This window comes from Porites lutea, chromosome 4, assembly GCF_958299795.1.
Source record: "Porites lutea chromosome 4, jaPorLute2.1, whole genome shotgun sequence".
Classification (NCBI taxonomy): domain Eukaryota; kingdom Metazoa; phylum Cnidaria; class Anthozoa; order Scleractinia; family Poritidae; genus Porites; species Porites lutea.
In genome coordinates this window covers 27,505,677-27,528,821 of record NC_133204.1, presented here as the reverse complement: position 1 = coordinate 27,528,821, position 23,145 = coordinate 27,505,677, and the positions used below count along the sequence as shown (strand labels likewise).

Genomic DNA, 23,145 nt, shown 5'->3' with positions numbered 1-23,145 from the left:
GCACATCAATGTTGTCATCAATTGACAGCTGTCAAAACAGGGTATCCGCTGACCACTATCACCTGACCGAATCGCGGGCTCAGGTGTCGACCCATCGAGGTTGAGTATTTTTTTGAAGTTATCCGCTGACAATTTACTCGTTTTCAAATGATCGCAGGCTCACGTTTACTTTTGTCTTAAATTCATATCAAATATGTTGTGTTTATGTCGGTATCGCCCCGCACTATTACGATTTTGATTTCAAACTGACTTCAGACGCAAAAATTCAGCCAGTTTTTTTAAAATACAGGCGGGGAAGACCTTTTCTTACTATGGTCACGTGTTGGTCACGCTCCACGTCCAATTTTTATGCTCTGATTGGTTAAAATTTTGACAGGTGAGTTCATGCGTAAAATTTATGCAGCATCTTGAAAGTTGTTTACTTTGACAGCTGAAGCTGACAGAGTTTTGAGTCAACAAGTGATGTTTTTAACTATCTTTTTCCACTGGATGTACAAAATGAAATACAGCTGCTATTAAGAGTGTCCTCTTATTCATGGCTGGTTTGTTTATTGGGTTTTTGGTTGAAAAATGCGTCGCTTGTCAAAGCCGATAATCCGATTTCGGATGGCATCGTTTTTGTTTTTCACCTTGCTGGATGCGTACGAGAATTATAAAGGCTCAAGCGATCCTTGCCTTACTTGATAGCTTTCAGGATATGCATCTCGAAATATGGTAAGCCTGAGTAATTATTGTATTTAATCTAATTTCATGAAGTCCAGCAGCGCAGTTTATGAAGCTAGTTTATGCACGTTTGTATTAAGATTTGACTGAGACACTGATCTGACCTCGTATGAGGATTGATATAAGCTTAAGCTTACAGAGCTTTAAAAAGCCTTTAGTCGATATTAATTCACCTTAAATAGAAAGAAAAAACTTTCCGAAGAATATTTAGTTATAATTTTGGCTGTAGAAAGAAAGCTTTGAACGATTTTCTTTTCGTGAGTTCATCTTTGAAAACAGCCAACACCGGGAAACCGGCGGCTTAAAACATAAACTTTAAGCTTACTAGTAAAGACTTGAGGATTCTTAGACACACTTAAATACTCATTTGTTTTCGTGAATGAAAATTGTTGTCTCTATAAATGTTCTATCGAATTATTTTTCTTTATTGATTTTTGGTAGTCTCAAAAGTGTAATTTTCATCGCTTTGCCGTTTGTTTTCAGGCGTTCATAAACATCGCTCGCAGGAGTACTCAAAATGCCAAGCGTATCAAACGCTTTTTAAGATTACACATCGTTATAAAACCGTTAATAAAAAATAGACTCAATAAATTCTTTATCACGTTGAAGCGTAACTCTTTTAAAATTTCTTCGCAAATTTGGCGCTTGTCAAAAGTTAGAACCGGCTGGCCGTTTACGTGATTTTGGAAATTTTTTGAACGGTTTCGCTAATTAAAAGTCCACGCGTGCCTCTATGGTCCTGAATATTGAATGAATGCAATTTGCCTTGAAGTATTGTGAAATACTGCATTTTGTACGAGGTCTGTATTATAAAAACAGCGCCTCATAGTACTCTTTCTCCTCAGATGTGGTGTATAAAAAAAATAAAAGATTGGTTTGCACTCACCCAGATTTATTGGCAAGAATTTGTAAACTTGTCGAACGCAAAAAATTCGGTCTGATTTGTTTTCCAAGAATTTGTTTTGCACGCCTTATCTACTGTGATCAAGAGCCATCATTGCTCTTAAATGTGACCGAAGACTATTTTTTGGGTGTACATATAAGGCTATATCAACTCGATACAAAATTTGTTTCACTCCGAAATCACTTAGCTTTTCTCTCAAAAGTCACATGAATGTGCCCTTACGTTAACTGATTTGTGAAATACAAAATTATTGCTTGATTTAAGTTATAAATTTATCAATGGGAGCTTCGCTTTTAGCTGTGGCTAAATATATATATTATTAATTGAATACAGTCAAACTCCATTAATACGGACCCTGAGGAGCCCATAGAAGGTGTCCGTATCAATGTGGTACTCGTATTAAGATGGTTGAATTGAGAGAAGAGGTAAAGCAAACTTTCTGTAATAATGAGGCTTCCGTATTAAGTGGATTTCTGTAAAGCAGGATTTGACTGTATTTCTCCGACAGAGCTTTCAACAGCTTTTTAAACTAGCGGACATATATCTGAAAGCACCGGACGCGAAATTTTTTGGCGCCGCAAGGCGCCTTCCGAGCGCCGAAGGTGCGAGCTACCTAGTGGGTCCGGGGGGCATGCTCCCCCAGCAAATTTTTAAAATAAAACACACAGAAACACCCAAAAATCAATTTCCTACGCAAGGCTGGAGTCCACTCAAATTTTCTATAAAAAGTAAAATTTTAACTGAAATTGGACAGTTGGACAGGGGGACATAGTATAGTAGTCTATAGTAGTCTTTATTTCCACACAAGATAAAAAATACATATCTTATGTTACAATATTTGAGTAAAAAGTATATATATCTAAGTTATTTACGATAAAAAAAAATAAATAATAAATAAATAAAATAATAAAAATAAAAATAAAAATAAAAATAAAAATAAAAAAATAAAAAAATACGCTCACATAGCTAACTTGTATTTAAAAATTAAGCGATTAATGTAAGAGTTCTTGAATCTATCTGTATTAACTTTCGGATACTGACTTGTTCGATTCCTTAAATTGTAAGTCAATACTTTCTTCTTGGGTAATAGTCCCCTTAGAGGGTGTCGGTCTATCCGGACAGGGGAACAGGGAGGGGGGACTGGTAGTAAGTTTGTGAGTTGCTTAAGTAAAAAAAAATCATGATTTAAAAAAAAATAAAAATAAAAAACTCAAATATTGGCATCAAAGTACCGGACATAGAATGGCAAAAAGACCGGACACCTGCTCCGCTTCTGTTAGCCTTAATCTACCGGTATTTATTTTTCAGTTTTAGCACCCACCTCTTGTATTATATTTACTGGAAGTTTAACATTAATTGTTCAGTTCATCTCCTTCCGCACAGAAGTAAGAATGTTACAGACACGGGAATATTTTTAATGAAAAACGAACATTGAATTCAGTTACTGTACAATCAGTTACAGGAAAGCTTTAATTGGCTATACCAAAACGTTAAGGACAATTTTAGCCGAAATCAATTGTCGAATTTGCACACATTTCCAGCATCCTACTGATGAACAGCAACAGCATTAAGATATTCTCGTATCAACAGTTATTTTTAGTCTGTTCTGTTTAAATCAGGATGTTACTTACAGTTCCTTGTCAAGTTGCAGCGGCACAGCTTCCAACACAAGCCTGGAAATAAAAAAAACAAGCGTTAAGACCTTGATTCCTAACCAAACAATAACGTTCTATTTCTCTTATGGCATACAATAGAAATACATGGCTTGGAGTGCATTAATAAAAACGAACACACTTCAAATACCATCAGTTGCCTCAGGCAAGTTGACTTTAGTCTAGCAAGCGAGAAATGTGAAATAGTCAAGTGAGTGAGTGATATAATTGTTTCATGAAAACAAGCAGAGAGATATTAACAACTTTTTTTTCTTTTCAATCTAAGAAAACGACTGAAGAGGAGTTATAAGTGGGTCCATTTTCTTGGGCTTGGTGTAGCAGCTCATATACATGCACCACAGGGTTTGAGGTAGCTAGTTAAAATTCTTTAAAAATGGAGCTAAGAAAAATAAAGGATAGTTCCGGTTGTGGCAGAGTTTAAGTTAATGGCAATTTAAGAGGGTTTCCAGTGAGAATGAGAGTGACACTATTGATAACATGAAGTTCGTACCTTGGTCCCATTTTCTGAATAGCCATACCAACGGCTTGGTCCAATTTGTTGATGTGAGGAAACTGATGAATTCCTCTCAGGTCACAAAGAGATGTCAAGAGCTTCCGAGTAATAAGAATAACAGAGAGATATAAAAAATGAAACTTTTATAATTACAATAACACCTAACCCTGCTGTCAGAGATCATTTGATCGCAGTAAGAAAGTGTTCCGGTTCAGAATTCAGTCAACACGGGCCAATCTACTTGGGATAGAACCATTAGTTTGCTAGTTCAAATAGCCATTGTTGCAGGAAAACATAAACCTTAATTTTTAAGCCACTGATCCATTTCGCAGCACCTGTGGTAGGCATATCTATTTTGGAGGGGAATGGGGGGCAAAAATCGGTGGACAGGGAAAGGAAAAAGGAAAAAGAAACGGATCGCGGGTTAACTCCACCAAGGAATTCTCGTTTCCTTGAGGAGAACTTCACCAAGGGGCACACGTTCAGAGCATAACAATAACAACAACAACAACAACAAAAGAGAATTATCAATGTGGCAGCCAAGGAAACAATAGACCACACATATAATACAACTAAGACCCCACTTATATGGACAACTTGACCTGAGAAGAAGAGTCACCCTCTCAGCCAAGTTAGCTTTTTAAGCTCGAATTTATGTCATAAAGAAGTTGACCCCCTTCGCGGTGCCAACAGCCTGGTGCATACTTGACCAAGTTGACCCAGGTGGGCGAGGCAAAGTGTTAATTTATATGAAAAAAAGTTGGACCTGCTAGGAAGGTGTCCCTACGATCACAAAAGGGTGACATGACTGGCCGTGTCACCATTCATGGTTCGTACAACTGAAGAAAAACAAATCGCTAGGACTTTTCAAGGATTTTTCAAGGACAAATTGAGTTTTCAAGGACTAAGATTTATTCAAGAAATCGGCATTCTTCAGCCCCCTCGTGAACACCTTATTGGCTAAAACAAGTCATGGAGTCATTTACGATATTTACCTCTTCAGCCATAGTTGATCACATTATTATATACTACTTTCCCGAGCAACACTTTGCAAAATGATTGGGTATGACTTGCAATTGCATCTGAGGTACATAAATAGCATGGAGGCGTGTGTGACCGAGTGCTTAACACCTTGAAATCAGGGTCTGGAGGTCCGGGGTTCAAACCTTGCCTGTTGCGTTCTTTCCTTAGACAAGGAATTTTACTCCACTTTGTCTCTCTTCACCCAGGTGTATAAATGGGTACTGGCGACATACTGCTGGGGGGGGGGGGGGGTAACCCTGCGATGGACTAGAATCCTGTCCAGGGGGCAGTAGCAATACTCCTTGATGCTTCATGCTAATGAAACCGGGATAGGCTCCAGCCGTTTGGGCCCTTCGCTCGTGTGCGCCTTTACCTTTTACATAAATAGCATTGAAAACCAGGCCCCAGTTCAAATGTTCGATAGCACTATCCAGCAGATAAATGGTAACAGGAACCAATTGCGTTATCCACTGGACAAAGATTTATGCAGCGGATAGCGTTATCCACCTTTTAAACAACTGGGGCCAGAAGTAAGACATGGCGCATGCAAAAGGACTTTTGAAGACGTAATAAAGAACTAAAGCACTTCTTAAGGACCTTAAATGAATTCAAGGACTTGTCAAGATGCCATTTTAGCCGAGCCAGCCAACCTTTTTGTTTGTCATATAAAAGGCTCGCCCAGGGTAGCTCGCCTAGGGGATGACCCTTCCACCGTTGTATCACTGTTTCTAACACTTCTTACCATTCAAAAACAAGACCCTCGCCCATTTTAATTGAAGGGGGCTATTAAATGGCTTACCTTTTTCAGTAACTTTGGACAGTATTTTCCAAAGACCTGAATTTGAGAAATTAAACGAGACATCATCAGTTTATAAAGGTTCCCACAACAAGCTTACTCGCTTTGGAACAAACTGGGGATGACAATACATTACACTAACATAAGGAACCAAGATACAGTCAAGGGACATAAGTATTCGTCACCTTCAATGTTTACATTTTGCGCGCGCTAATTTCAACAACGTTTTCGGCACATCTAACTTTAAAGTTACCTTAACACTTAGTGAAATGATGCTTCATTGCCTTCGATGAAGGAGAACGCGATCTATTCTTCAAGGCGATGTTACCAATTTTGTTTACACGGCTACCGAAGTAGAGGCACTTTATGCCAGATTCTTCACATTCCTTTGGTTGGTCACACATTTGTGCCATTTTTATCGCCATTTTGAATTTATATGCCTGCATAATCACCACGCACAAATTCATTGCCACGAGGTCAACTGCTCAGTCTTGTTCCCTGTTGATTTTGGCCGCTTCTTTTGTCTAGGTAAGTTGTCTTGTACAATGTTTAAAGGATTCGTGGCAACTCTTTGTCAAAGCCTCAGAACGTTTTGCAACACTACTAGGACGCGTGGAAACGACATCTTTGGCGTCGAGTTCATAGGACGAAACTTGTCTCTGTCAGCTCACTTCATTTCGTCACTGTTGTTGTATTTACAACAGTAAGCCAACCTTTTATTGTCTCCAACCAAATGGATCGAGTCATTGTTCTTGTATGCAATTGTTCGTGACCCACTAAGGTCTTTAACAAAATAAACCAAGTCATCGTGCTCATTTTCCATTGTGCATTACCCATTGTGGTGGCAATCTGAATGAAACAAGTCAGTGTGCTCGTCTGCCATTAAGCATGACCAATCGTAGTCTTCTACAAAATGAAACGAGTGATAGTACTTGTATTCCATCGAGCATGAGCTCTCTGAATGAACTCAGTGGGTGCACTCGTCGAGTATTTTGGCCAAATTTCTATAATTTCATAACCATGAAATTTTTCAATTAGCTAATTAAAGAGAAAGCTTGAACAAATTTCAAAAACTAAAAACAACAAAGGGCTCACTCTAGAAGAACCTGGCTGTGGAAAACTGAACTCTCACAACGAAATCAGTAGAAAACAACAAAGACTAGCAGATACGAGGCTGAGACACAAAGTAAAGTGTTCAAAGGAAACTACTCAGTAAAGGCAAGAGAGGATTGAAAAAAGGAGGCAAGCATATGCAAGAAAACGCCTGCCAAAGTCCAAAGTGTTTGATACTGCTAGTGAGCAGTCAGAAAATGAAGCAAATGTTGATGGTTTTCATAAACCAAACAAATAAGAGCAAACAAAAACAGATAAGAGGCAGAGATACAAAGTAAGGTATTCAAAGGAAAGTAATGAGCAAACGCAAGAAAAACTTGCAAAACAAGACAAGGAAATGCAGAACAGCATTTGCAGATGACATCTCATCCAACGAATTTGATACTTCCATCACTGAGCAGTCCGGCAAATAAGGGAAACCTCAATGCCTTTCAAAAATCAAACTAGTATTCAGTTTATCAGTGCAGCATTGTTACGACGCATGGCCTATAAGTTCCTATCGCAGTCGGGACAAATATAACTGTCTTAGGTTTGCAACTGATAAAGTACAACGAAAACAGTTTTCAAGGTAGAATAAAAAGGTACCATCACCAGTGCCTCCCAAGCTTCAGGGACTGACCCAAATAGAGTAAATGCTAATAGCACGTGCACTTCCCCTTATTCATGTTTATTTAAAGCCTGGTGGGCAAAGGGGATTTTCAGGTCACTGGATAAACCTACCACAAAATGTTTCAGAATTAGTACAGACTTAATCAAGATATCCAAAGGAATTATCCGTAATAATTGTTGAGGTAAAAGGCAAAGACAACAACTATAAAGATTTATTTGTTCGACGACAAAATGTTGCTAAGGTATTGCAATGGCTGATGACTAACAATCTATACTTCAAAGACATCAGAATTCCTCATGTTCGTTGCCTGACAGTGGGATACCAAATGAACTTCTATCAGTTGAAACTGAAGCCTTTGATGGTTCTCAACCTACTGACTCTGGCATAGGTGCTTTAAATCCAAATGAGGATGACATTATTAATTATACAGAAGGAACAGAAAAAACAGCTTCCTACCCATTCCCGATTGCCAATTAAAAGAAGCACAAGCTATTCAGCAACACCTGTGTCAACAACCTGATCACATAACAACGCCAACAGCAGGACATGAACCAACAAATGAGCATATTACTCCCTTCTTAGCGACTCTTGCTTTTCCAACAATGTTTCCTGATGCTTCTGGAGATCCTACCAACCCAGCTTTGTTATGAGATCTATCATTCGCAGAAAGAATCAAACACCTCATCAAGTTTGGAGGAAAAAAAAGGTACCCAGTGGGTTGATCGCTTTGCTACACACCCAAGATTTGCCTACTGGGCATTTAATATGACTCAAAGAAAGCATATTCTTCAACAAACAGGGATATTTCTGAAACAGAATGCTGGAGAAGCACATCTGACCACTGAAGAGATTAAACAAAATGGCATCAACCAACAATATTGGTACCTTCACTTCTAAGGTATCACGCTATCTTGGTAATATCAGTGGCTCTGATGCCTACTGGCAAAAAGCTAAAAAGATCTAAAGGCAGTAATATCACATGATGGGCTACCAACATTTTTCTTCACATTTTCCTCAGCAGACATGCATTGGCCTGAACTTCATGCCCCTTTTGGTCATTTGTATGAAAATTTGCCATCACCTGAATGTAACTGTCAAAATGTAATAAGCAATCCACACATTACTGACTGTTTTTTACATCAAGACTAGAAACCTTTGTAAAGTACTGGTTGTATAAATCACTTGATGCTGAGTAGCACTGGTACCGATTTGAGTACCAAGCTAGAGGAAGTATTACTGTCATGGTGTGGCAAAACTTACGAACGACCCAGGGTTATGTGATCTTTCGGAAAAAGCTCTTAAAGGTTTCTTAGCTGAACAAGTAATTATTAGTAAAGCTGATAAAGCAGACTTTGTACATTTAAAGAACGACATCACTGAAGGAAAAGAAGCTTCACAAACAATATGCGATTATGAAGATTGTTTGTTATCTACATATAATCCAAACCCTCCAAGTACTGAAACTTGGGTAAAGCCAACTATTCATCCCTGTAAGAGACGTCACGTTGACATCAACACTGATACAGAAATGTCTGATGATTATGCTGACCTACTGAATACAGTACAAAGACATACAAGATCCAGTACAGCATACTGTCTCAGGAAAAAAAAACAAAATCAGTTGAATCTTAAGCGCAGGTTTGGATTCCCATTTGAAAACTGTGATCATACCAAATTCCAATTTGATGCTATAAATACAAAGTCTGGAAATGCACAGTACAAAGTTAAAGTAGTGACAGAGAAATGACCCTAGACTTAACAACCACCAGCAACTTCAACTTCAACTTCAAGGTTAAACAGGAAATTGTGATATTCAGGCTGTGGTAGACTATCATGCTTGTGTTGAGTAGCTTGCAAAATATGCTTCTAAAAGTGAACCAAACTCCTCTGTAATCAAAGTTGCATTCAACTCTCTTATTAATCAATGCAACAATTACAAAACTGTAAACTCATTAAAAAATTATTATGAAGTCACTCAGTCAACGTGATTATTCTGCAAAAGAGGTTATGCACCATTTGTTGTCCCTGGCTGCTGATAAGCTGCTCATTCAATGTAGTGCTCATAAAGTTGAACGGCTCTCGTAGGGTAAAAGTTAAAAGACCAGATGCAGATATTGCAACCATGACTCTATTCTTGACACTTATTCCAAGGGCCAAAAATATGTTAAAGAAGTCCCTGACTTTATGGAACTGAATTTCATCAATTTTGCAAAAAATTACAAAGTAGCAAATGACAAGCTGATAATCAGGCTGAGAACATGATACCTAGAGTATTTCCAACTCTCTCATCGAATGTGAAATGACAAAACTTTCCACTTTACTATAAATACCAGTTGCTGAAGTATAAACCATGGCACACAAATCAGAACAATGCTTGGGGTGATCAGGAAGGGATTGAACAAGTATTTGTAAGAAAATGAAAAGAGTTTCTGGAAAGCGCAGCTGCAAAGCAACCTGTACTAGACTGGTATGAAAAATTACAAAATGTATAAAGTAGCGAAGAAAAGGAACCTCAGAATGAACAGTCAGTGCAACCTGTTACAGAAAAAGAAGATTGGATGCTGCTAGCAGACATTACAGCTGATAAGAAGATTGTTAATTGTTACATGTCCATAAAAATTGTTAGTTGTTAAATGTCCATAAGTAGAAGTTTAGCTATATAATCAATTACTTAGGTGCCACCTTTAAGAAACAATAGCCAATGTCACTCTCTTAAATTATACCAGGCATTCTTTTGCATCATGGAAAACAAAGGTCCTATTAGAAATGATACTTACCTGCTTCTCTTCCCAGAGAATAATTAACATGTTACATAAGAATTAACATGTTACATTTACTCAGTATCACCTGTCAAAAAGGCTGGACATGTCAACTATTTCAACTGCAATCTCCAAACACAAACTGACACTTAATGAGCTGAATGTTTTGCAGTGGAAAAAAAAGACACCCTGGAAGCCATTCACAACCAGAAAACACCAGTCAAGCTAAAAAATACAGCCTCAGTACAAAATATGGAAGACAAGATGTGGTTATAAACAAACACACAACAATTGCACCAACAGCCGCTGACTTCAAGTATGAAGGCCAAGAAGATGTCACATCAATCCAATCTCTAGCCAATGTTGCACCAGATCAGAGAAACTTGTCCCCATAAAGGACTACCTTGCCTATGTAGGAGGTAATTCTGATAAAAGGAACCATAAAAATAGTCCTTTGGGGCAATTATGCAGACCATCTAAAGCAAGGTTGCACCTACTTCTTTAATAAACTGAGAGTGAAAGGAAATGCTGATCAGAAATACCTTAACACGCCAAAACAGCAAATAGAGTGTATAATAGAAGAGGTTGAACCCTTCACAACCCCATTTCCTAGACTGACAGAATCTCAACCTCCAAAGAGATTACCACACATATTCAAGGAATAAGTAGCATAAATAAGTACAGTTCATGCTGTCACTGCATTAGAAGGTAACAATAAATTGCAAGATTCCACAGAAGTCAACTGCTTGCAAGTCCAGTGGAGCCACAGACTGTATGTTGAAAACCAAGAGGAAAGAAACACAAAGATAAACCTCAACATTCATAGTCAACAAATAGTCAGCAGGTTGTTTGCACTATCCGGATTACATGAAGAAGCAGAAGAAGATGAAGTCCGTGAGACGCTGTTGGACATTGATGTGGCAAAGTTAAGTTACAACACACAATCCCACAAACTCATCAACACTGATCCCATTAAAGTATAGAAACTAAAAGCTGAAACATTGTTGTCTTGCACTTGACATAAGTCCTATTATAACATACGTGTAAGACAGTGCAAGTCTTGTTAGTGTTTTGCTGTATCACTACACCGATCCACAATGTTATTGCTCATTTTGCTTATAAAGTGCCATTTTCCAAATTTTAGCCTACAGCATGTAAATGTTGTTCACTAGCTGTTTTCACGGAGTTGCTTTGTAATGATTCCAGACCATTTGCAAGATATTATAGGAAGTTTTGAAAAACTGTGATTCAGAAACTTGCACCAAGTAACCTATACTGAACTGGATATTTATCAAAGTTTTTTCCTCACATTTGAATCTGTAGAGTGACACTCTTATCGTTCATTTACAGTTAGCCGTTTTAAATATGACAGACTACTATGTGGAGTTTTTCAACCTTAAAATTTACATTGATCTCCTATAAACATAAAAAAAAAAATCAGTTTTATAATGTATTGTTGAACTTCATATTCATTCCATTAAAATACAAGAAACTGGACTCATTCACAGTTCTTTGTTACAGTACAGTACAACCTCTTTAAAAAGTCATAAAAAGGTACACTGTGGTACAGTAAGTAGTGTTAACAATGGTTATTAAGACATAGCCCACGTAACATGCTTTCAAACAGGAAGAGAAAAGGGAAAATTTAGACATGCAAAAAAACCAAGAAGACCAAAAGAACAGGACAGAAGGGTTTCTCTTCCTCTTTCCCTTCATCCTTTTCCCCTCTCGTGTTAAAGCCTACATGCCATTTTAACCTTCTTCTTTGATCGCCTGTCACACACGTTATCAAAACCTCACACTGTCCGTATCAATTAGTACTGCAGCATTAATTTATTAGCAAATAATGTTACATTTGACAGTTAACCTACAAAAAGCTCGAACACACTTCCTAATCTGAGATTATTGTATTGTCTAGGCGGTCGGGTATGGACTGGTAAAGGTTTCTTATATAATCCAATTTGATCTTCCGCCAAACGCTCTGGATTTCACACAGATCATTTTTGGTCGTCATATTTACCGCGGACTTTTGTAGCTAACTTTTCAGGTACAGCCAAGTATTTTCTATTGCATGTAAATATGGTGATTATGCTGGCCATTCCATAAAGGTTACTTTGTTTTGATTTTATACTTTTTTTACAGTGTGGGCTCTGTGAACAGGCGCATTGTCATCAATGAAAAAGTAGTGTTTATCTTCAACATACCAGACAACTACTGGCCATAAGTTCCTGTCTAGGATGTCAATATGTACTTGGAGAGTTAATGTTGCCTTTAACCGCAGTCAGAGTTCCAGTATCATCAACACAAATGTATCTCCAGATCATCAAACTTGTTGTGTGGGTTGTACTTTTCGTCCTCTTTTCACCTAATGTAAACGTGGTTGTTTGTACAGAGCACAATACGACTTTTGTTGGAAAATGTTACTTTTTTCCAGTAGTTGTCTATTGTTCGACCTCTTTGCACTTGACTCACTTTTTTGGATTCACATCCCGAACCACCATTTTCTTTTTTGCTAACCTTTTATATTCTTCCGAATGCAATACCCTTGCATGGTTCTCTTGCTGAAAGTCTTTGTTTTGCACTTGTTTAGTTTTGCAGTAATGTCCAGTAAGGTTTTCACAGATTCTGAACAAACAGCTCTTTATTTTTTTCTTAGAAATGGCCTGTTGACTCTGAGATGGAAAAGGTTTAGGTTAAAGACACACATGAAAACAACATCGAAAATTTTATTTTATGCAAGGCCTACCTCAAATGTAACTTTGATCACTTCCAAAATGGACGCCCAAGATGCTTGATAACGATATTGAAGACCTGACTCCATGCACCTGTGTAGGAACAAATCTCAGCTATCATTCAACCTAATAATCACATTATCCCGGGGTTCAAGTGATTTACAATCAGGGCTGCCACTAGGACCAGCAGTGCAGGTCTGCCCCGAGTTCAATGATGATGATGCCTGGCATCTTTCATCGGAAACAAACGAAAACTGGAACGAGAACATTTTCCTACATGTAGCTGTTTAATTCTCCTGCCCACTGATTGCTTGTACCCAGCAACATGAAATCTTAGTGACTACCCTGACAATAATAAACTGGTAAACATAGCAATAAAAGGCTTTATATAAATACATAAATAAACCCTTACTTGATTATCTTCTGCAGAGGTGTATTGCTTGCACCTGGCGACTTGGTAACCTCTGCACAGACTTCTTCTGCAATAGGTGCAAGACTAAGAAGCAATGTCTACAAGTAAAAGTAGAAAACAACATTAAACCACCACTGCCTATAAAAGGCTAACACTGTGCAAAAGTGGACAGTGGATCAAAACTCAAACAGCAAACGTCAGGCATAAAACCATGGTATGAGGTGAGACATAAAACCATGGTTCTACATGTACATTGTAAATGTGTCTAATAACAAAAAATAATATAGTCCCATCCTAATCATGATCAACAAGACCCACTTTAACATCTAAAAGACATTTGACACAACTAAAGCTTTCTTTTTAGATTTATAAACATTATATTTTCTATTCTATAGCAATGCTAATACCTTCATTGTATTTTGAACAGCTGTGGCAAGGGCCAAGTGGTCTGATAGATAGTAATTCATTAGGGAATTAAAAAATCTTGGGATGTGGTTGTAACCCAGCACTGCATCTAATCTGCAATAAGGAAACATTTGGGTTCAATTACATGTACTGATTTGTTCTGTTCTATATGTTATTCTCTTATGAATGTGTTTTCCAGTATTCTTAAATATGGCTGTTAATAAATACAGTGTTTTTCTGTAGGGTGGTATTTTCAGTTCTGATGGGAGTATCACAGGGAACCCGAACACTGTATTAGCTATATCATAATCTGTTGTTATTCACTTGTGTTCCTGAGAACATACTTGTGTTTTAGTTAGTCATTTTAAAAAAGGTGAGATTTCAATCAGATTGAGGACAGGTTACCTTGCCGGTTCTGAATGTTTCTTGTAGATTAAAATGCAAGATTGTCTCCTAAGGAGAGTCAATAGTTACTAATAATTAATTTAAACTTGAGACATAAATAGTGTGTGTCAGACAAGATTGAACATTAAAAAACCAGCAAGGTAAACTATCTTCAATCTGATTGAAATCTCTTCCAAAATGACTCTTAAAGACTCAGGGAAACAGTCAACTAAATAGCAACGGATTATGATGGAGCTAATGCAGTATTCAAGTTCTCTGTGGGAGTATTATGCAACATGATTCAGCGAGCTAAAACAGCATTCTTTGTAAACATAGCATAGCACATTCACTGCAGATTTCGTACTGTTTTGTTGTTTTGTCTGGGTGACATGGCCATAACAAAACTAACCAAACTGTGATGCTTTAAAAACATTTCAAGGTGTTCCCTCAAGAAGTAAGACGATTACTCAAAGTGTGAAAATTCCTCACAGCCCAAGATTATGACGAGTAGAGGGTCAATAACTGGAACTTTGACAAAGAAAAGTCCTCCTTGGTGATTCTTACGGGAATTGAGTATCAAGAATTAATACACTATCATCAAGAATCACATCATGACTCTTGACTTGATTTTTGATCCTCGATTCATACAAATGTATATGTGTACTTTTTAAGGTTCAACTTAAGAACTGCCGAGAGCTTCACATCCTTAACATCTAAGGTTGCAACATGTGCAATAAAGTTGTCAAAAGTGGTGATGGTATGTTCCCAAAAATATGTCTGTCAGTCATACAAAGGTCACAGGTGCATTGCAAAACCCAAATGGCATCCTTGCATATCACCACAACATATTACCAGCTGTGAATGCTGTTTCCTCCCTGTGCTCTTGTCTGCTATGAAGCTGTCATATCCAGTTTTTAAATTATTTTTTTTAACCCATTTTGACTTAGAGACATGATCTTATGAGCATGAAAAGCTGGCAGCAAATGTGCATCCTCATAGGTCATGCTGTTAAGCAACCAGTAGCTCATGCAAAACCTCATGTTTTGTCTTTTTTTCTTGCCAGGACAATAGGAGAGGCCCATGGGCTCACACTGTAATTCATCCACTCTATTAAGCAACAGCCACTACAAAGGACTGTATTCTTGAACAGCTACTGTACAGTGTACATGTTTAAAAGATGAGTATAACAACTGGCATACTAGGATACTACTTTTCAAACAAGAAAAACATAATGATAATACTTAATTATAGCATACTATTGAACAAACTACATGTACATCACCTTCCAAGGTTCACATAAGCCTTCTCCATGGTTGAGATCCAGGCTTGTGATGGGTCTTCATCATTTATACTGGGTTGATAGTCATAGAGAGCCTGAAAGTATGTAAATAAAGCACAGCATTCAACTTTGAATACTAAAGTTCTATATCTAACTTTTCAGGTGACAGACAAGAATTTTTCTGGACATTATTAGAGCCTTTTCTTTCAATTTTATTTTCAACCTTTTTTTCCACCCAAGTTACAAAAGATCGTTAGTCCAGCTACAGTAAGAGATAACGTGGGGGACTGGAACCAAGAGCACCCGATTTCCCTCACTTTGAATCAAATCCTAATAGATGACTGCGTATGTCAACAACTAGCAATGTCATCAGTGTGGAATTTCCAGAAGACAGAAAATGTCCAGTTTCACCAATGTAAGTGTATTCGACCTGGGCATTGTTGGCTATCTGCAACAATGCAGTATCAGTTCTTACATTAATAAGCTGAGCATTAAGCTGTTTGCCAAGAGTTGAAGTGTCAGGTGATGCACACAGTAACTTGTAAATGGCTTGAAGGGAGTTCACTGTAACCATCTGACAAAAAAAGGAATCAAGTAAATAAATATAAAGTAATATTTAAACAAGTAAAAACTAATGATAAAACCCTGTGACATTTCAGCAACATCAACCTCGTGATGCCATTATCAAAGAATGAGTGACTGAAAGTGAGTTCAAATCCTGTAAATGTTAATAAAGAAAGCTAAACCAGACAAAGACTTAAGCATGGATTGAATCTGTTTAGACATTCAGTGGTCTTAATTGTTTGATGTTCAGCATTTCATTCACCTAAAGGTCAAATTTGTTCCCGCATTTTTTTTAGCACTTTAAAGCAAATCAGAGGGTCCTCAAGGTCAGCAGCTGCATGACATTTATCATACATGTAGTGTAAATTAAAGTACCAGGTAATTATTTAAAAAATAATAATAACTAAACATATTGAAAAAAAAATTTAAAAAAATTTAAAATTTTGTTACCAAACAAAACAAAATCCAAGTAAACAACACCACTAGACGAAACTCATGATACTATTGACTGCAATGCCGACATCATACCTACCACATTTCCTAGTGTCATAAGCTTCAACAGGCACTCACAAACTGTCTTTACATTCTAAAAAAGGTAAAATTAGTAAAATTTAGGACAGTTAGGTTTCATTTTTTTTCTAGAAACAAATTACTATGTATTGCATTTTTAATTTTTTTTAAAAAAATAGTGTTCCACATAATATGTAACTCTGATTGAAAATTAAAATGTACACAAAATGTATGTTGCAGGGCTGTGCTCTGGCAGAGCCCGGTGGCCCGTGGCGCCTAAATTTTGCTCTCGGGCAAGCAGAAACTCTTTAATAGTTTTTTCATACAAATCATATGCTGGCTACCCTAGATTTTACAGGTTCAGAGCATTGGGCTCCCTTCAATTTTCCTTAGAGCACAGCCTTGTTCCATACAATTTCAGACAAAAACATTGTCTGTGTTGTTTTCCTGGAGAAAAATGTTTTTTTACACCATACATTATAAATTATTGCTATTATCATCACCACTCCATTTTGTTGGTTTCACTAACAGGTTGATACATGTAAGAATACAACACTAAATGAGATGAAATAAAACAATAGTAAAAAATAAACCAATGGATGACCAAAAGGCAAAAAATTCTAGGAATGTAATGAACACAGACCTGGCCAGGTAGAAGAGGAAGTATCTCTTTTAGAACACCAATGACATGAAGAGTAGTGACTGCTCCTTGTGCAGATCCTTTATTATTTAAGACAATGATCTATTAGAAAAATGCATCTTCCCTGGATTCAGAGGTTGGCAATCATTTACAGAAACTACAATCAGGGACAAAAGTAGCTGACATACTTGTCTAAAATGTGTACTTTTATCAAAAATTTCATTCATTTATCATTATTTTCATTCTGTTCAAATGCCAAATGCCACAGAATCAATGTTGTTTATAGTAAAGGAAGACTGGAGGTTATACAACATTGATTTTGGGGGTAAAGGGGAAGGGATACATAGGGGGAGGGGATAGAAATGTCCACCATGCAAACAGGGGCCATTTTAAAGATGTGTCTCAAGGCTTATCCCTCATTGTAGCTATAGTCTAGTGCTGGCAAATCTAAGATTTAATAGTTAAACAATTGCCGGTCAATCAAAATTTGACTGTTGGACTTGACATAATAAATGTTGCTGAATGGGAATAGATATGAGCTCTATTCCAAACAATGAGTTGAACATTGACTGCAAGCTACAACATCATTTATCACTTTTCGCACAAAAAGTATAGACAAAATCTCACACCTTCTGCCACTGTGTTACATGTGAGGACATTAAAAAAAACAGTGCTGGTGTAAGGTTTACCATGAACTCAACCTCTTGTTTAAGAGGCTCGCAAAACTTTGGCCATTATAAATAATTACGTGCATACATGTAACTTGATTGACAAATTAATAAAACTTGGAAGAGGATTAGGAGCTTTACTTGATGTTAACATTCGTGGATTTTAAACAGGACAGGACTGGATGTGGGTCTGTATGAAAATCAATCACAACAGGATTATCAACACAAGACCAACAAAGTTAGAAAGAGTATAATGAGCTTTAAAAAATCCCCAAGTTCTGTGTTTGTCAGACTACCGGTAATATTGATCAATGGATTCCTGGACACCTTTTTTAGAGGTCTATAATAGATATTCTCAGGATATTCTCCAGTTTTGGATGGCTGTATCTTGCTCATCATTGCCCTGATAAACACCAAACTTGAAGATCTTGTAAAGCTTGCTGAGGTTTTCTGACTCTGATGGTATTGTGTTAATAATCCCATACCCATACCCAGAGGATGAGTATGATCGATCAGAAGAATTTTTGAGACAGAGGAGGGTGTTATCTGCAGAGGCCAATTAGGCAAAAGACTAACATGCACTGATACCATCTGATGCAAAGTTGAAAAAAAACCCCTGCAAGTTATATGTACTTGCAGTTCAGGGACCTTTTAAGTTGCAGTTAGAAGTACATGTACATCATTCATTACATATAACCATACCTCCATGCTCTTCAATCTGCTTGACACAGAACTTGACAGTTGCTGATGATGCTGGATGGTACAATAAATCTCCTGGAGGCTTCTTGAGCAGCAATGTTACAGCTTCTTGTGCAGCTTTACGGACCTACATGAATAATATTACGAACAGACATATTAATGAACTGAGATTACCAGAATGAGCACAATTCAGTCAAGGAAACCCCAGAAAAAGACCATGAAAATCTTGTTCCACTACTACAGTAGATCCTAAAAGCTTTCCTGAAAACGTTTCCCACCAAAATGAAGCCTACTAAATGCCCAGCAAAAGAAACAAAACTGAGGCAAGCAAAGCGATAAAAGGGGAGAGGGAGAAAGTGAAACATAAAAGTCAAGACGACTGTGTCACTTTTAAACCCAAAAACAATGCTGTGTATCTCGAAATTTTACTTTCTGCACATGCCCAAACTTCGCAAGGTAATAATGTTACTTTGCAGCCTTCTGATCCAGATGCAAATAGTAATTTCACCTGGATCAGAAGGCCACGAAGTGAACAACCTGTAAATGACTTTATGGTAAGTTTTAGCCAGGGTCCAATGGGTTAACTACATACACATACATGTAGATACTCCAGAAAATGACTTATTTATTTTCCCCTCAAGTGCACATACTCACTGGAAGTACAACAAAGTCTATATACCTTGGGTTTGCTGTGTATAACAAAACTGAGTAGGCCATTGTAAATGGTCATTGTAGATGATTCTGACCACACAGCTCCTTCTTGAACACCTAACAACCTACACAGACAGCCCAGCAGCTAACATAAATGAAAAAAGGACACGATTACAAGTATTACTTGTATTTCACAAGTGCAAGTAATTCCACATGAATAACAAGTGAATGAACTTTTATTTTTAAAGGATGAATGCACTAAAAGCAATGTGTACAGTGTATACAAACTATGTGTTAATGACGATAATGATAATGATTGATGATGAGGATGATGATGATGATGATGATCGATCATTGATGATGATAATGATGATGACTGATTATGATTGATGACGATGATGATGATGATGATGACGATGATGATGATATGGTGGTCATTTTTTGGTATACTGGTACTTAACAATTACTCCACGAGTGCACATTGGATACGAGATGGTACATGTAGATAGCCAACGAGGCGTGTAGCACCGAGTTGGCTATAATCATCTCATATCCAACAAGCACGTGTGGAATAATTGTTTCATGAAAAATGCTCAAAAAATATCGTGAATTCTTCCCAACTTTATTTGTAAAAACATCCGATTTTCAGACGGTTTTTAATTTTAAGCAGACGCTTACAGTTACCATATTTGGAGAGCATAGTATGTAGCTACCATGATTAGCAACATGCTTAATCCACTTATTTTTTATCCAAAATCTTTCTTTATGGAAGGTTCAGCCTCCAAGGACAAGAAATTTGCCAAAAGATAGATGTATGCAATGCATTAACCAAGACTCTGGAATATCAACTGAAACAATCTGAAGATAGTAATCTTATGTCACGCAATGATAGAAGGCCGGTTCGAAGTAGATCCCTTATCTCAGGTCACTCAAGGGTCAGTAAGTCTTCAAGAGTATCTTCACTAATCGACCTAAGGAAAGCCGATGTGATTGCAGAGCTGGCCGCAAAGGAAGCCAAACTTAACGCCCTCCCAGAAGAAGCAAAACATAAGGAAGAATTCCCCAAGATGGAGGCACAACTAAGGGCTGAAACAACAAGGATCGAATCAGAACTGGCACGATGAAAACTGGAGTTAAAACAGATGGAAGTGAAGAAACAATTGGACATGGCAAGGGTGACGATAAAGGCATAACAAGTAGCCAAAGAGATCGAAAATGAGAGGGATCCCATCGAAGACGATCTCTCACATGCTTCCCTTATTCTGACAACCCCAGCATCCCTACCTCTGCCGCAGGAGCCCACGCATTTAAGATCAGAAGTACAGTAATGCATCACAAGTAACGCAGCCCACTCAGCAGCTTCAAGATGTGCACAAGTCTACTAGTGTCCTTCAAGAGTCATCAAGTGCTGATAAAACCACCAAGATCATAACTACAATAGCTGATTCATTCAGTTTAAGTCGCCTCCCAGCATCCAAACCAACCACCTTCAGCGGTGAATCCATCCATTATCCGGATTGGAAGTTGTCCTCTATGCTCTCATACACCGAAAAAAATTACCTCTATGCAACAAGACGTATTACTTGCAACGGTACGCTAGCCAATCAGCCAAGCAAGCCATAAGCAGAATTTTCCCACAAAGTTCGTCAGAAGCTTACAAACAAATGTGGACATTCTGGACGAGAGATTTCGTCATCCGTTAGAGGAACTAAACCATACAGAGACAAGCTACAAGGATGGCCAAAGATCAGTGCTAGGTATCATCAAGGTCTCAGAGGATTTGTTGATTTCTTAACAAGTATAGAAACAGCGATGCAAACAATCAAGGATCTAACCATCTTAAATGACTATATGGAAAATCAGAAGTTGCTTGCCAAGTTACCAGACTGGCTTATCTCTCGATGGAACAGAGAAGCCAAAAGAGAAATGATAGAACGAAAGAGATATCCAGATTTCAAGACCTTTATGGCCATTATCAATGCTGAAGTGGAAGTGAATCCAATCCTATCTCTTCTTGTAATGCAGTGAAAAAATTAGGATCTGCATCAGTTAAAATGCATCAAGAACCAAAACTGAAAGATGTCAGTGACATGACTGTTTATTCTGTCCAGAAGATAGAAGAGAACTCTAAAGAGCCAAAGGAAACTCTGAAACTCTGTCACACAAAGTGACATCTATTTTCAAAGAAACCAGCAATGAACTTGATGCAGAAATATAATCAGCTAAGCCTTGAGTGAGGTCTATCACTAGTCAAGAGTCACCCGTTGACTACGAGAGAGTCTCAGGTCTTCAAGTAAGAGGATACTATTCTGACCTCAAGATTCCAATACCTGTTGCTTACACAAGTACATCAATACCAGCCGATGAAGACCACATACCAACTACAACCAATGCTAAGAACTGGAGTCACCTGCGACCAATTAAAGACAAAATGCTCGACCTCTTGGAATGTAATGTGGGCTCGCTAGTTGGATATGCCTGCTCTCAAGCATTGACTCTCTATCAAGACAGGACTCGGATGGAGCATAGTAGGTGGTGGACAGGCGGAGAGTGTAAGGTCGTTTTCCCAAAGGGTTGTTGTAAGGGAGCTACATGTACCTGCCATAACAATGAATGGCATTGTATGAATACTCAAGTCAGACTTCAAGGAAAGTAAAAATGATAACAAGACTTCTCAAGAAAACTAGCAATTCCTTAAGATTATGGAGGAGGGAATCAGAAAAACCAAAAATGGACAAAGTGAAATGCCACTGCCATTAATTAAGGAGCGGCCTCTATTGCTAACAATTGCTCAATAGGGATGACTCGTCTTGAATATCTCAAATAACAATTCCAAGACGACTACATCAAATTCTTGAAAAAGTGTTTAAGAGGAGATGCAAAAGAAGCGCCAGCTCTCGCACAAGACTAAGGAGTGAAGTGGTATATACCTCATTATGGTGTCTATCACCCAAAGAAAAACAAGATAGGAGTCGTATTTGACTGCTCAGCAAGATTCAAGGGAACTTCCTTGAATGATCATCTACTCAGCGGACCTGACCTAACCAGCAATTTGACGGCGTACTCTGCAGATTCAGAAGATATCCTTATCCTGTTGCTTGTGATGTGGAGAAGATGTTTCACCAGTTTGTTGTATGGGAAACTGACCATGACTATTTGCGATTCCTTTGGTGGCCTAATGGAGATATCAAGCAAGAGCCCAAGAAGTACAGAATGAAAGTGCACTTGTTTGGAGCAATATCTTTGCTTGGTTGTCCCAGCTACGGCTTCAAGTGCATGGATAGTCAAGGGAAAGAAGTGTACCCATCAGCAGCAAGGATCTGCCATCAGAAGAACTTCCTATAGAAAGAGTCCTTGGTATTCAGCGGTCAGTGGGGTTACACTGCTTTGGTTTCTCCATCAATTCTGAAGGACCAGCCCTTAACTAGAAGAGGAGTACTAGCAACAGTTGCCACTGTCTACATAGATAGATAGATATTCTGTTTATTTCACCCACTCGCAGCAATAACTGAATTGTTGGGGAAGGTCATTGTCACATACAATTAACCATTTACATACATTCACTGAAATTTATAAGTTACAAAGTCATTAATTCTTCTGGTATGACCGTGTTGACGTCTTGGAAGTTGGATCCTTATACTGCAATGAGACTCAATAGTGTCAGGGGAGGGGATGATGTTCTTAAGGGAGAACATTTGGCGTGCAGTAGCCATAAACCGCTTACAAGCTCCAACTGTCCTGTCTGTCTATGATCCCTTTGGATTTCTAGCCCCCTTGGTATTAAGAGCAAAGAAGATACTACCGGAAATATGTAGGAGAGGTGTCAGCTGGGATGAGCCTCTGCCTGAAGACATTCGACCACGGTAGGAGCAGTGGAAACTTGACTTCCTGTGCCTCAAGGAGTTACATATTCCAAGATGCTTTAAGCCAAAGATGACGAGCCAAAAGAAGAGCTATGAGTTACACAATTTCACTGCTGCAGACAATGCTGCTACCTTAGAGTGAAGGACGAAGATGGAAACGTGAATGCCTCATTAAGGATGCGAAAGTCAGCCTGCGTCACTCCGTTGAAGATTACTACAATACCAAGATTAGGGCTCACTGTTG

The 23,145-nt window shown here is 38.1% G+C and overlaps 1 protein-coding gene across 3 annotated transcripts in view; it reads right to left on the bottom strand.

Annotated features, from left to right (window-relative positions):
• The window catches only part of LOC140933167 (RRP12-like protein), a 56,742-nt gene that overhangs the window by 25,170 nt on the left and 8,427 nt on the right, over positions 1-23,145 (bottom strand). For all 3 annotated transcript variants that reach the window (XM_073382683.1, XM_073382682.1, XM_073382681.1), the window contains exons 6-17: positions 19,067-19,183; positions 18,391-18,514; positions 17,024-17,100; positions 16,403-16,456; positions 15,782-15,880; positions 15,310-15,401; positions 13,646-13,757; positions 13,239-13,336; positions 12,841-12,919; positions 5,616-5,651; positions 3,791-3,891; positions 3,259-3,300 (exon numbers count right to left, since the gene is read on the bottom strand). In XM_073382683.1, coding sequence (XP_073238784.1) covers positions 3,259-3,300; positions 3,791-3,891; positions 5,616-5,651; positions 12,841-12,919; positions 13,239-13,336; positions 13,646-13,757; positions 15,310-15,401; positions 15,782-15,880; positions 16,403-16,456; positions 17,024-17,100; positions 18,391-18,514; positions 19,067-19,183 — 1,031 coding nt within the window. The remainder of the gene's footprint in view (positions 1-3,258; positions 3,301-3,790; positions 3,892-5,615; positions 5,652-12,840; positions 12,920-13,238; positions 13,337-13,645; positions 13,758-15,309; positions 15,402-15,781; positions 15,881-16,402; positions 16,457-17,023; positions 17,101-18,390; positions 18,515-19,066; positions 19,184-23,145) is intronic.